Below are 12,372 nucleotides of genomic sequence, written 5' to 3' on the forward strand. Positions count from 1 at the left end.
AGGAATGTGTTTGCTAACTGCAACTAATAGATTTCTGATTCAGATAGCATGTTAAATGGAACACATGTAAAACCACAGTGGCTGACCACAATGTTGACTCTAAAAAAAAGGAAACAAAAGGAGGACACCTTTGTGAGGGTCTAACCAGTGGAGCTCTTTGTGCTGTTATTCATTGTTTGCCTGACAAAGCCTGACGAAGATCTCTGTGAGACCGAAATGTCGCTTCATTAAATTTAATGGGAGCTATTAATACAATGTGCAAATCCTTTGTCTGTTTCCAATCAATGGAGGGCACAATGTATTGCAAAATGTAATGAATGAATGCCACGCCCTTAATGGGAGAAAAAAAAAGAAAGAAATTGGTTATACTGCAAGACAGTGATTACATCTAAGGATTATTTCAATAGTCTTTTTCTTCTAGACAGCGCCAAGCACATCAGGCCAGAACCTTTTCGTATTTAAACCTTTTTCATTACCTGCTTCGACTTAGATAAATGAGCTTACAAGGTCGCCTCAGGTCAAGAAGTGGGCTATCACTGTTTGACCGAGTCATTAGGTAAGTATGTCCAACTTAGCCTTAAGAGGGCTCTAACTGACGGTACACTTTAGATGCAGATATGAATGGTCTCAACTGTGAGGCGCAGAGTGAGTTCAGGTCAGACGGTGTATCAAGCCACCTACGAACAACTGAATGTTTACACTTTGTTTAGCAAACCGAATACAATAAAAAAAAGTATTAATTACTCAAATTAAATATTTATATGGTAACTTGAGCCAATCATAACCATATAATAGAACTATTATTGCAGTTTTCCCATTCGGCTGAGAGCAACGAGGTTTTGTAAAACACTTAAAACCCTTAAATATTTCCAATCCAGCTGATTTGTATACCATACTGAATGGAATGGAAATCTACGGCTGCCAGGACTCTATGAAAAAAATTCCTTCATCCATCTCAAAACCTGTTTCTGCATTGGCAAATTATTGACTTGGGTTAGACTTAAGTTAGACTTTAAATTTCCAACTTGCAGACACATTTAACACCTTAGAAAGACAGAATATAAAGAATAGATGAAAACATTGCTGCCTATCACTATCACCAGATGACAAGTAGGCTAATGTGAGCACATCTTATCACTCACAACATGACATTGTGAGTCATTTCATTTGTTCTGTAGACAATAAAAAATATTCTTATAGTGGCATTTAGAGAGACTGACATTCACATAAAGGAATATGAACAATAAGATTAATTTAAATTCATATATTTATGTTGGAAGCAAATAACAGAATGAAAATGTTTGAATATTTAAATGTAGAATAGAAATCCATCCAAAATGTTGTTTTTTGACTGTGACATTAGTGACTAGTTCTAAACCTGTGAACACAAGCAAAACACACACACACACATCAGTATTTGTGCAGCGCATTCTGCTACAGACGAGCAGAAGCTTCTCTAACTTGGCTTTTAGGTCGGGGGAGCCATCAGTATGGGCAATAAGGGATTTAACCATTCAGTTTGTTTTCATTGAACGATGATCATATTATCATTAATAAAAGAATTTATTCATATTCATTTATAATGATGCCTGAGTTTTGGCAGCAGAGATAACTCCGCTGCCAACACTGTGGATTTAAATGAAAGAATGAAAGAGAGAGAGATGACAGCAGCGAGGGAGAGAGAGAGAGAGAGAGAGAGTGGCGCCGCTTTTTAATGCACATGTGCACTGTCCACAGCTGCTACAGGTTGTACACGTTCCAGCAGGTGGAGATGCAACAGCTTCCCCACCTGCTGGCCCACCTGAGATAATCCCTCTGCTCTATTGCTGTGCATCAGGCTAAAACTGCAAAAAATTCTCTGAAAGGACAAAAAAAGTGTTTTAGTTCAGCAGTAGCACTTATCAGAGGACCACATGGTGACTATACTAAAGAGGGTGGTGTTAAGCATTATATATGCTTACACTGTCATGCTCACCATAACCTCTTTTCCAGGAAGCCCATAAGGGACAACATTACAAAATACACACTAAAGTGAAGCTGACAATGTTGGTTATAAATTAAAAAGTTGTGTAACAACAACATGACTCAAGGTAACTCAGCCCATCTGTTTATTGAAATGTTTGCAGTTGATCTTCTGCATGAGGCTGCTGTTAAATCTTGCTTCTTTCCCTCTACAGCTGCACACTTCTGTTTCAAAACGTTAACAGTATGCTTGGGCCACAATGTGTATCACAGGGGGCATTATAACTACAGTACAATGAGGAGCATAAAGCATTAATTATAATTTTTTTATTATTAATTTTATTTTAATTATTTTAATGAGAGTAAAAAAACATCATCCAAACATCTGATATGTTGTAACAGAAATGAGATCTGTTGGCTGTATCGGTGGCTCCCAATGAATCTAATAAGGCCACATTATGATCTCACTGAGATCTTTGTCAGGCTTTGTCAGACAAAAGTTAATGACATCACCAATTTGAAGTATTATATACACACAATATTACACATAGATGATTGCAATCTGCTTAATGGCTTTCATACGGAAGCAGCCAGGACTGTGCTGAATAAAACTGCCTTTCACAACAGGAAATATAGACTACGCCTGTAGGTGGCTGAGAACAAAGGTGGGCCTCTATTGCTGGGATCCATCATGGGCAATATAATGATTCTTTTGCTGTTTGCTTTTGTTTAGCTAGGTTATCTTTGATATACTGCATGGTTCAACAATGAGCAGCATGAATTTAATTATTAAAACTGCTAAATGGTAAGAGTCATGAGAAGAGCTTTGAGTTGTACCCATCAGCTGATTGGCTGTCCTAAATGGTAAATGGGCCAGTGCTCATATGCTGCTGCATAACATCATTGCATTATGAATTCTAAATAATAATAATAATAATTACTTCTTCCTTTCACACGGCAGACTCCTCAGCAGCGTCATGATGCATAAAGTTATCTCAAAACAGATTCCAGATTGGATCTTTAATTGCTTTTTCAGCTGACTTTTTAACATGTGTCTGTAAGCAATATGATTAAATAATGGTGAAATTACATTAATAAGAAATGAGATGGAAATCGTCTGCTCACAATTTGGAAAACAGCCCACAATAAACAAGCTTCAAGAAACGTAGTCGAAAAATTTATGTACATAATAAGCACGAGTGCTCAGTTCAACACACAGAAATTGGGCTCGTCCTCACCGCTATAGGCATCACCATCTCTGAGCATCTGCACGCAGGACGTGGCTATAGAAAATGCACTGAATGGACAATTTACGGATTAGCATTCGTGCTTTGTGTGATTGTGGAGCGCACGCAGATGGCTCATTCAAGCAAGCCAGATGTTTTAATGAATGTTAATGAAAAATAAAAGGTAAGGGGAAAACAACCATTAGAATGTGTTTGACACTCACGACGCCACATTGGAAATGAAAAGCATTCAATAAATAAATAAACATCCTGCCCCAATTCATCACTAGGTTAATGGTCAGTGAAAAAAAAAAAGTTGAGGCAAATATCTATGGAAATGAGTGTTTGTCAATCCTCCCTTTTCAGTGATTAGGAATGAATTTGAATAATTAACGATGATCAACAGAGATGAGAGTGTTGCTTCTAGCAGGAGGACTGAAGTGTGTGTGTGTGTGTGTGTGTGTTTGCGTGCGGAAGAAGGAGCGCGGGTGACTTGTTTATATTTCTCTTTTTATATCTGTATTAGTTTGTTTCCGTGACTAGAGGAGAGGTAGGCCTAACTTGTTGATGCACAATAATCAGTACAATTACATAATGTTTAGTATATTCTATGATGCTTATGCATGGCAAGCATAGGTGTGGCATACAGCAGTGCAGACTTGGAACAAATTGAATATAATATAGATAAGTATGTTTTAATTAGTGTATAATCAAGTGAAAACAAGAATTGTTATGTTTTCGTTACCTTAGAATGAGACCTTTTCTACATAGGGAGCAGGTCCTGTTCCATGGAGCTCGTCACGTCGCACCGTCTTGTATCTACGGTAGCCCAGAACAGACAAATCAAACACTGGCTCTTGGGAGGGCGTTTCACGTTTTTTCGTGTTTTTCACAGGTTTTGCGACCACTATAGGTTCTCCTACACACTTGGAAGGAGAGGGTGGCAGGAGGTGTATTCAGTTGGTTACAATATCCATCCAGATGCTGCTAAATCCTAAACACTGGTCCTTTAAATTTGATCATTTTTAAAAGCAAAACAGACATTATTCTGACTTTTTTTCTTATATTACATCAGCATTTTGCAGGCATTCTCAGGCAGAACAAGGAGATAAGGTACATTAAAAGATTTGATTTACGAGGGAATCTTAATGGTTTAAAACCATAACACATTTGTTGTATTGATGGCATATTTATGTCCATCAACTCTGTCCTTCAGAGATCTCTAGTGAGACAAGTGAGACAGTACATCACATATGAAGAGTTGTACTTGTTTTGTTTGACCTTTCTTTAAAGGTTCAATGTGTTAAGAATTTCAGTTTAAAACACTCAAAAATTAACCAACATTTTCAACAGAATGTGTGGAAATAACAGTTTTGACATTATGCCAAAGACCTGTATGTATTGTGCTGCAGAGATATCCATTGAAGTCAGCATGCTAGCCAGCTAGTTCCGGCCATATCCAGCCCATGCCATTTTATAATACCACTTTGTGACACAGGGTCAATAGTGAGTCACTGTAGTTTCCATTCTGCCTGCAGGCTAGCAGGAGGTGAAAAAGAAATAGTGCTGCTGTAGAAATGGCAGAACCAGGCTGACTGGTGTTGAAATTTCCACTCTAGGACTGTTAGTATGTCACATAGTTAAGTTTCAATATTTTTTCAGGTGAGAATGTAAACATGTAGATTCCCAATATGTGGTCATTTTATCCAAATAACGGCTGTTCGGAAAGTTGCACCATGGCTGTCGGAGCAGCCGGCTGTTGCTGCTGCAGATGGGAAGACATCAGGTGGTCATGTCTGCTGATCCGATGAACTGCACTAAGTTGCACCAGCTATGTGAAAGCTGGCATGAGCCATTTGGCATCAAAGCACACCGTAGTGAACTGGATCGATATTGAAATAGTGTATCAATAAATTAGGTCTCTACTGGATTACTGTGCTGTAAAATGTCAGCAATTAATGAAAAAAATATGGGGAGTAAAGGTGGGGGGTTGATATGCTGCAATATGTTTGAGTCAGGTGGCCAATTCTTATACACTGAACCTTTAAATCGTTCAAATAGGTACTTAAATAACTTTTCTACCAGATTTTTTTTTCATTTTCAAGGCAATAAAACGACATATTTCCACATTTGTTGAGATAACAATGTTTTATGATCAATGTGGTACATTGTAGCAATACTTTTCTACATATTGGGTTTTAATACATAGAGAAGAAAAGCCCAAAAGATTTAAAGTACAATAACAAATCAAGACATAATGCTTGGTGGACAGAAAAGTCAATTATGTACAAAGTTAAGTGACAATATGTGAAAGTAAACTTATGGTCTGCTATGGGACTGGGGTTCTAATCTGTCAGTGTGCCCAAATAATCCAAATCAATTTGCTGTCCTGATTCCCAAGTCACCACAGTCACCATTTTATGTTAAAACAGTTGTTTATTTAATTCATGTGTAGATCTAAATCATTTATCAAGCTAAGGGAATGAAAGCAATAGCAATAGCAAATACTTGAAAAGGAGGAAGAAAATGATCATACAGCTTTACCATGTAAGTGCATTCTCAATACAAGAGACAAAATAACAACAAAACTGATTGTATAAGATACTTATCAATTCAATTATCCACAAAACAAGGTTATTGCTTATTCCGCCAATGCAGTCCTGTTGATGAAGTGACTCTTTACAATCACTCTTTAGAGTGGGTCATTTTTTGACCCGGCTCAAGTATCCCTTTATAATTAGTCCCTATACCAAATGTTGAACTACAAATGTATTTAGCATATCTTATCAGTCATTAATAAATGGGTGATTAATCCTTCATTAATGTTTCAGAGAGCAGAACGATTGTCACCTTTTACTCCACCAAATCAGTGAAATAGGGGCTCAGGTACTTTTTTATAGTGCAATCAAAGCTGCCTGCCTCCTTTATAGGGAGGACCATACTAGACAACCACTATGTTGGTTCCTGGGAATTGATGAGTTTGATTTGTTACTTTCTCTAGGCTTGTTTGCAGGTCTAGATACTGCAACAATGTCTAGACACCGTGTCACCCTATGTCCTTATTGTATGTACATCAAAAATGATGATCCCTATGCACAGTTTTACTCTGATAACACCTCAAAGGTCTACCGGAGCCCACCTGGTGGGAACCAGGGCAACCGTAGCAATATGGTGGGGACATGAGCAGTTCTCATGACAGAAGCTCTGTTGCCACTGTCTCAATGACAAAAAATACAAATGCCTATCTGTAGTTTCACTGTTTCAAGACTTCCCACAACCAATCTGACCCATCTAGTGACTTCAAAATGCCTTTAGACCTCTATGTGCAAAAATGACTACCAGCTGCACAAAAATAAATAATTTTGAAATATTTTCATTTTTTATATTATCTGGGCCTCTTTAGGAGAATTCATAACATTTCAGGCTTGAAGTACAAGGCTTAAATACTCAAACAGTATGTAAGCGTTTCCATCTCTTTCATATTCTTTCATTGTTTAGATCGTCAGTGCTGCCTGTGACCTCCAAAAGCAAAACTGACCCCAAAATTGTGTTACATCTCAGAGGAAAATCTTAAGAAGGGAAAATGCAAGCACAGACAACATCCTAACCCCTCCCATGTTTTTCATCATAGCCAAGCATATTCTCATTGTCTGAGGCAGCTCAGGACTAAGGCAGGGTGTCATGCCAAAGCCTAGCTTTTATGAGGGGTTTTATATTCATTTGATGATCCTGCGGGCCTCTGTTTCCTGAGTGGATTATCCGTATATGGCGGTGCTGAACCCTTTTTATATTCAGCGCTGTGGCAGAGTCAATAAGGTCCATTCTGCATACAATATTCAAGATTATACAAGACAGACAGCATAATTCACACTCCATCAGAATACAAATGACTACAGACAGCAGAACAACACATTTGAAAACAAACACAGCTGATTTTCATTGCCGGGAATGGCCCAGTCATGACCACCTTGCCACTCTCACACTGACCCCACTGTCCCAGAAAATACACTTACAGGGAATTCTTTACCTCTGCTTGGTATGGACTCCTTGTTCTGTAAAGTTATGGTCCAAAATAATGCATGTTATAAACCAGAGAGTACGGTGGACGTGAAGGCTAATGTGTGCCTCGCTTTTTCTTGTGCTTGCTTGTACATACTCGCATGTGCATCATTAAAACAATGTGCAGAGTATATCAATCATGTTTATAATTGCATTAATGCCTTATGAACTGTTTCCAACTCCAGCGACCATAAAAATTGCTCTCCATGGGATGGATCGTGAGATGAGAGAGGAGTACCTGGTGGTCATTCAGGCCAAGGACATGGGAGGTCACATGGGTGGCTTGTCTGGGACTACGACTGTCACCGTCACGCTAACGGACATCAACGACAATCCACCAAAGTTCTCTAAAAGTAAGTCAGTACTTCATGATCTTCAAAAACCCAAATCGAATTAAGAGGAGAAACAAATTACTGCCTCTCTAAATAAGTACTTCTCTGATTGGTTGTAATTGGGAAAAATAAATGTTCTGTTGCAAATGTCATCAAACAAGCCCCTCAGAAACTAATTCCTCTAAGTGCTGGAATATCTAATGATGATGCAGCACTGTAATATGCTGCTATGATTTTGTTTAACTTGATCAACATTTCTAAGCACCAAAGGGGTATGTTTGTTTCTCCCTCAGGTTTGTATGACTTTGTAATCCCTGAAGACCTACCAATAGGAACAATGGGCGGCAAGGTGAAGGCAAATGATAGAGACATCGGCGAGAATGCCAAGTCGACATACAACGTCATTGAGGGAGATGAACAAGGCGTGTTTGAGATCGTTACGGACACGCAAACTCAAGAAGGCATTCTCCGACTTAAAAAGGTAAGACCTGAAAATGGAAGTCACCTGTTCATACTCTCTCTGTCCCAGTAAATCATTAACTGACAAGCAAATACAACAGCAACACGGCCATGGTTACTGTAATGTCCCCTGCCAGGAGCTACAAGGTTCGCTCACTAATGCCAGCTAGAAAGCCATCTAGTTAGCTGCAACAGCTACATTAACCTGTGTACAAATGTTATGTTTTTAGTTTTGAATGATGTGCTCAAATACTTCCAGAATACTTGGCCACTTTAGTACGATTTCTAATAAATTTCTTTCCTTTTCAGTGAAGGTTTCACTCAAAAGTATAACATTAAATATTAAAAAACAAAACAAACCAACTGAATCCTTCTTTTTTTTTTTACAGATAATGTGAGCTTTCTGAGTGTGGACATTCAGGCACATTTGGCATAACTGTAGAATCTAAGAAATCTAAGTTGTGATTCTGTGTCACGACCCTGCTCTGAAATGCACTCTGACAAGACGATCTTGTTTTCATATTACCATGAGCTGTCTTAGCTTCAGGCAAAGCGATTCAGCTCTCATTACAACTCTGGTTAAATTCAGTTTTGCTGACAACCACATTACCATCACCACAAAAGCAGATGGACTTTGCCTAAAGTTGCCTGTTGTTCTTTGCACTGCTAACACATCCACATCTGAGAGTTGGAGTATTGTAACCGCTGGCTCTGATGTTACATCGCTGTCGCAGCTGCTGGTTAATTGCCTTGCTCAAGGGTACATTGGCAGTAGTCGCTCAGAAACAAGAAGAAAATGCTCATTAAATTTGTTCCCAGGTGTACAGTCCTTAGGAAACAAGCTAGCGACAACCTTGTCACAAAACCAGGATCTGTAACCTTGAGGCAAACACTTAGTGCATAATGGCAGGGTACAATGTGATGTTAGTGAGGCAAGTGTACAAATCAATGGCATTGTATTCATTCGATGATTTCAAAAGTATGGTAGTGGATAAGATGCATTCATTGCTGCTGATTGTATCTCAGAATCTCTGTGATTTTCATACAATTTCAGACAAAGTAATGTAAGTTTCTAGATATGAAGTACCAATGCGGTATGAATATTTCCTCCAGGATAAAAGCTGCAGAGGTTTGGGCCTGGATATCGTTGCTTGCCTGTAGAAATATTTTCTTCAAATCCCTTGTTTTGCTCAGCAGAGAAGTGTGTGAAATTTAAATTTGAAAACCGCAATGCATTTTAATAACGTTGTGACCTGCAAGCAAGTTTAGACACAGCTGTATCTCAAGGACATCTGTAGAAAATCAGACTGAGATTTGAGCACATGGCATGAAAGATACCAAAGAACACAATATTTACATATATGTATTTATTCTATATTTAAAGTTTATATATTTACTGCTTGGGAAGATGTTTGCATATATTGAATCATACACATGATTGATGGATGGAGGGTTTTAAGTCTTGAGTCATGCTTGCTTCAGTGTCTGGAGGGAAAAACTATACATCACTCAAAATGTGGAATGCTATTGTGTCGTGATGTAAAATGACATTACCCCAAGGACTTGTGCTATGACTTTGTCAAAATGTGAACAATGAACTGCGTGGAGGTGGAATGTATAAGCGCTATTGCAATCTGCAGGGACCACAATTCACCGTCACTAAAGAAAACATCAGTGCAGGGGAGCAAACTCAACACAAAGTCATAAAATCTCTCACTGTTGACAAAGCAAATGTCAGACGTGTTAGTCTTTTAGGCAACCTCCACTTCCGTATCCCGCAGAGAGCCTCGCACTTCCCATGTCTGCTCCGATTTCTCTCTGTGGCCCTAAGTTGGTTGCCTACATCACTAAAGCAAGACGGATGATAATGCGTTGGGAAAGTAGCAAGGCATTTCCACACTTACTGTTTTTGCATCCCTCTAGATGCCAGTGTCTCCAGTTGAGCTGAGTTAAAAGAAGCATTTGTTATGCTTTTTGCTCTTTTGTTCTGCCTCTTCACCAGTGCCATCCTCCAACCAGGGTGACAGAAGAAAAGGCGTCAGCGCAACTCTTCCCCCCTCCCACCCCAACACAACCCTGTCCCCATCAACAGCTGTGCGGGGTCTATAAACTGCCACCTAACGCGGAATTCAAATTATGAAAGATCCTTTGTGGCAAGGTTAAAACATATTGATCTAACTGAGGCTGGAGAGGCACAAACCAGGGGAGAGATTCTTTGCTGTTTGGGTTTTAAGCTTTTTATCTGCCAGCCCCCAGGCCTGTCGAGGGATGTTAGTGGGATGCTGAGCTTTCACCCCTGCAGCCAACGCTGAACTTTGAAGTCTCTAAATGGCCCGTGTGTACATACTGATTTGACGCGAACGCTTGAGAGAGAACGGAGAATGACAACGGCGGGGCTGCAGGGCGGGACAGGACGGCGTCAGGGTGCTAACATAAGAGAAACGAGAAGATGTCTTTGTTACTGAGCGTATAGTGTGCTTTCCCTATGTGAAGACATTTGGCCTCATTTATGTTGTTTACCAGCATTATTATATGTGAGAATGTAGCTTTAAAACCTTGACACAACTCTACCTTTTTCTTTTCTTTTTTTTTTTTTTAAACCTTGATCTCACGAATCTCTTAATAATCAACAGTAGCTTCACAGCAGTAGCACCATGCATACTAATAAAAATCAAAGTGTGTCTCTCTGGATTACTCAGTCTAAGCACTGCGTGCGTTTATTGAATTAATAATTTGAAAGGGTCAAAATATGACTTGTATTCTGATTCTATGGATATGATGTTAAATGCAGTATTAAAAAGAGCGGCTTTCAATGATGCTTTTATTTTTTTGATTTTGTAATTGATACTGAATGCGATGGTAATCAAACTTAACCAGGCTAATCAAAGAAGCTGTTTACACCATGTTTTCCTTAAACCATTCAAGTGGATTTAGTGTAATTAAATATGCCAACACAAGTGAACCCCCCCCCCCCTCTCTCTCTTTTGCCTTTTCCCCTGTCTGATAGGACACCGGAAACAAATATAATGAGTTGTTTGTGCACGCTCGCAAGTGGGAGTATTACTGAAATATTTTGATAAGTGAGAGGCAGCACTACTATATGTGAAGCAATTTTAATGGCTGGGTTTACTGTGGAGTCATTTGCAGTGTTTGCAGCAGTGCTTAAACAAGTGAGAAAAGAAGTCCACAAATATGCTCTTGTTCAATTAAAGCTGCACTAGTCAATATGTTTTATATCAAATGACTATGTGTGAACATGAAAGTGGTCACTCACACAGACAACACCATAAAGAATTATCACTTGGCTTTGCAGTTCAGTTATTATAGAATTTTGTACAGAATTCGCTAACTCAGGCTCATTGTTAGTTCATATCAATAAGGAAATGAAAGGGCTAAAATTGCAATATTCACATGTAATTGTGGACATTAGTTTGAAGCTATAGTTGTGTAATAATACTTTTAAAAAATAATTAATTATATTTTGATTTGTTCATAAAAGTTAATAATTTCACATTCAGTAAAAGTGGTTTAAATCATTTCACTCTGAAAGTTACCCTGAGATCTGCCAGGCGCCATCCAGTTGAACCAGTGTTTGTACCAGTAAATGACTTTCAAGTCATAATTCATATTCAAACTTAGTTCGTGCCCTTCTCTCCATTTCCATATAATCATTCTGACTATCCAGCCACACAGCCTCATACAGGCACTTACTCTTCACTACCCTCCGAATTAAAGTGCAATCCGTTGGCTCGAGGTCCAGCCACACTCTCTGTACTTTCTCAGCACAGACGGCAGGATCAGAGAGAGAGAGAGAGAGAGAAAGGGAAGGAACGGATAGAGAGGGGGTGGGGGTGGGGTGGGGTGGGGTGGGTGGAGTAGAGGAGGTTAATAATGAAAGTGTTCCAAATAGCTTCAGCGACCGTGGAGGAGTGGGGCTTCAGGGGCTTCGGTCTGTCTACCAGTGCCCTGATGCCAGGAGTGGAGGAGTGCGGAAGTCAAAGCCCAGGGTCACCTCCCAAGTCTCTTCGGCTGCTCCTACTGTCTCACAGCTGAACCCCCCCCCCCAGACACCCCTCCACCCACCTGCCCCTGGAGCTCTCAGCGCTGGCCCTGTCCGACCCTGAGGGACAAATCCTCTCGCTCTTTCCTCCTTCCTAGGACTGAATACATTTCTCGTTTTGTTCATCGGCCTCCTCTTAGCCCTTCTCGCTTTCTCCCCAAGCCAGCTCCTATCCCCTCAAGCAGCAAGGCCCAGTTTTTGATTTCCCTATAAATCCTGGTTATGGAGCGTGGAAGTGACTTGATCCCATTATTCTAGTAGTATGAGAGCGTCC

General features: G+C 39.6%; 1 protein-coding gene across 4 annotated transcripts in view; it reads left to right on the forward strand.

Annotated features, from left to right (window-relative positions):
• The window catches only part of cdh8 (cadherin 8), a 95,650-nt gene that overhangs the window by 64,004 nt on the left and 19,274 nt on the right, over window positions 1–12,372 (forward strand). For all 4 annotated transcript variants that reach the window (XM_062440105.1, XM_062440184.1, XM_062440261.1 and 1 more), the window contains 2 exons: window positions 7,433–7,600; window positions 7,873–8,060. In XM_062440105.1, coding sequence (XP_062296089.1) covers window positions 7,433–7,600; window positions 7,873–8,060 — 356 coding nt within the window. The remainder of the gene's footprint in view (window positions 1–7,432; window positions 7,601–7,872; window positions 8,061–12,372) is intronic.

The sequence above is a fragment of the Scomber scombrus genome, chromosome 1 (genome assembly GCF_963691925.1).
Source record: "Scomber scombrus chromosome 1, fScoSco1.1, whole genome shotgun sequence".
NCBI classification, from domain to species: Eukaryota; Metazoa; Chordata; class Actinopteri; order Scombriformes; family Scombridae; genus Scomber; species Scomber scombrus.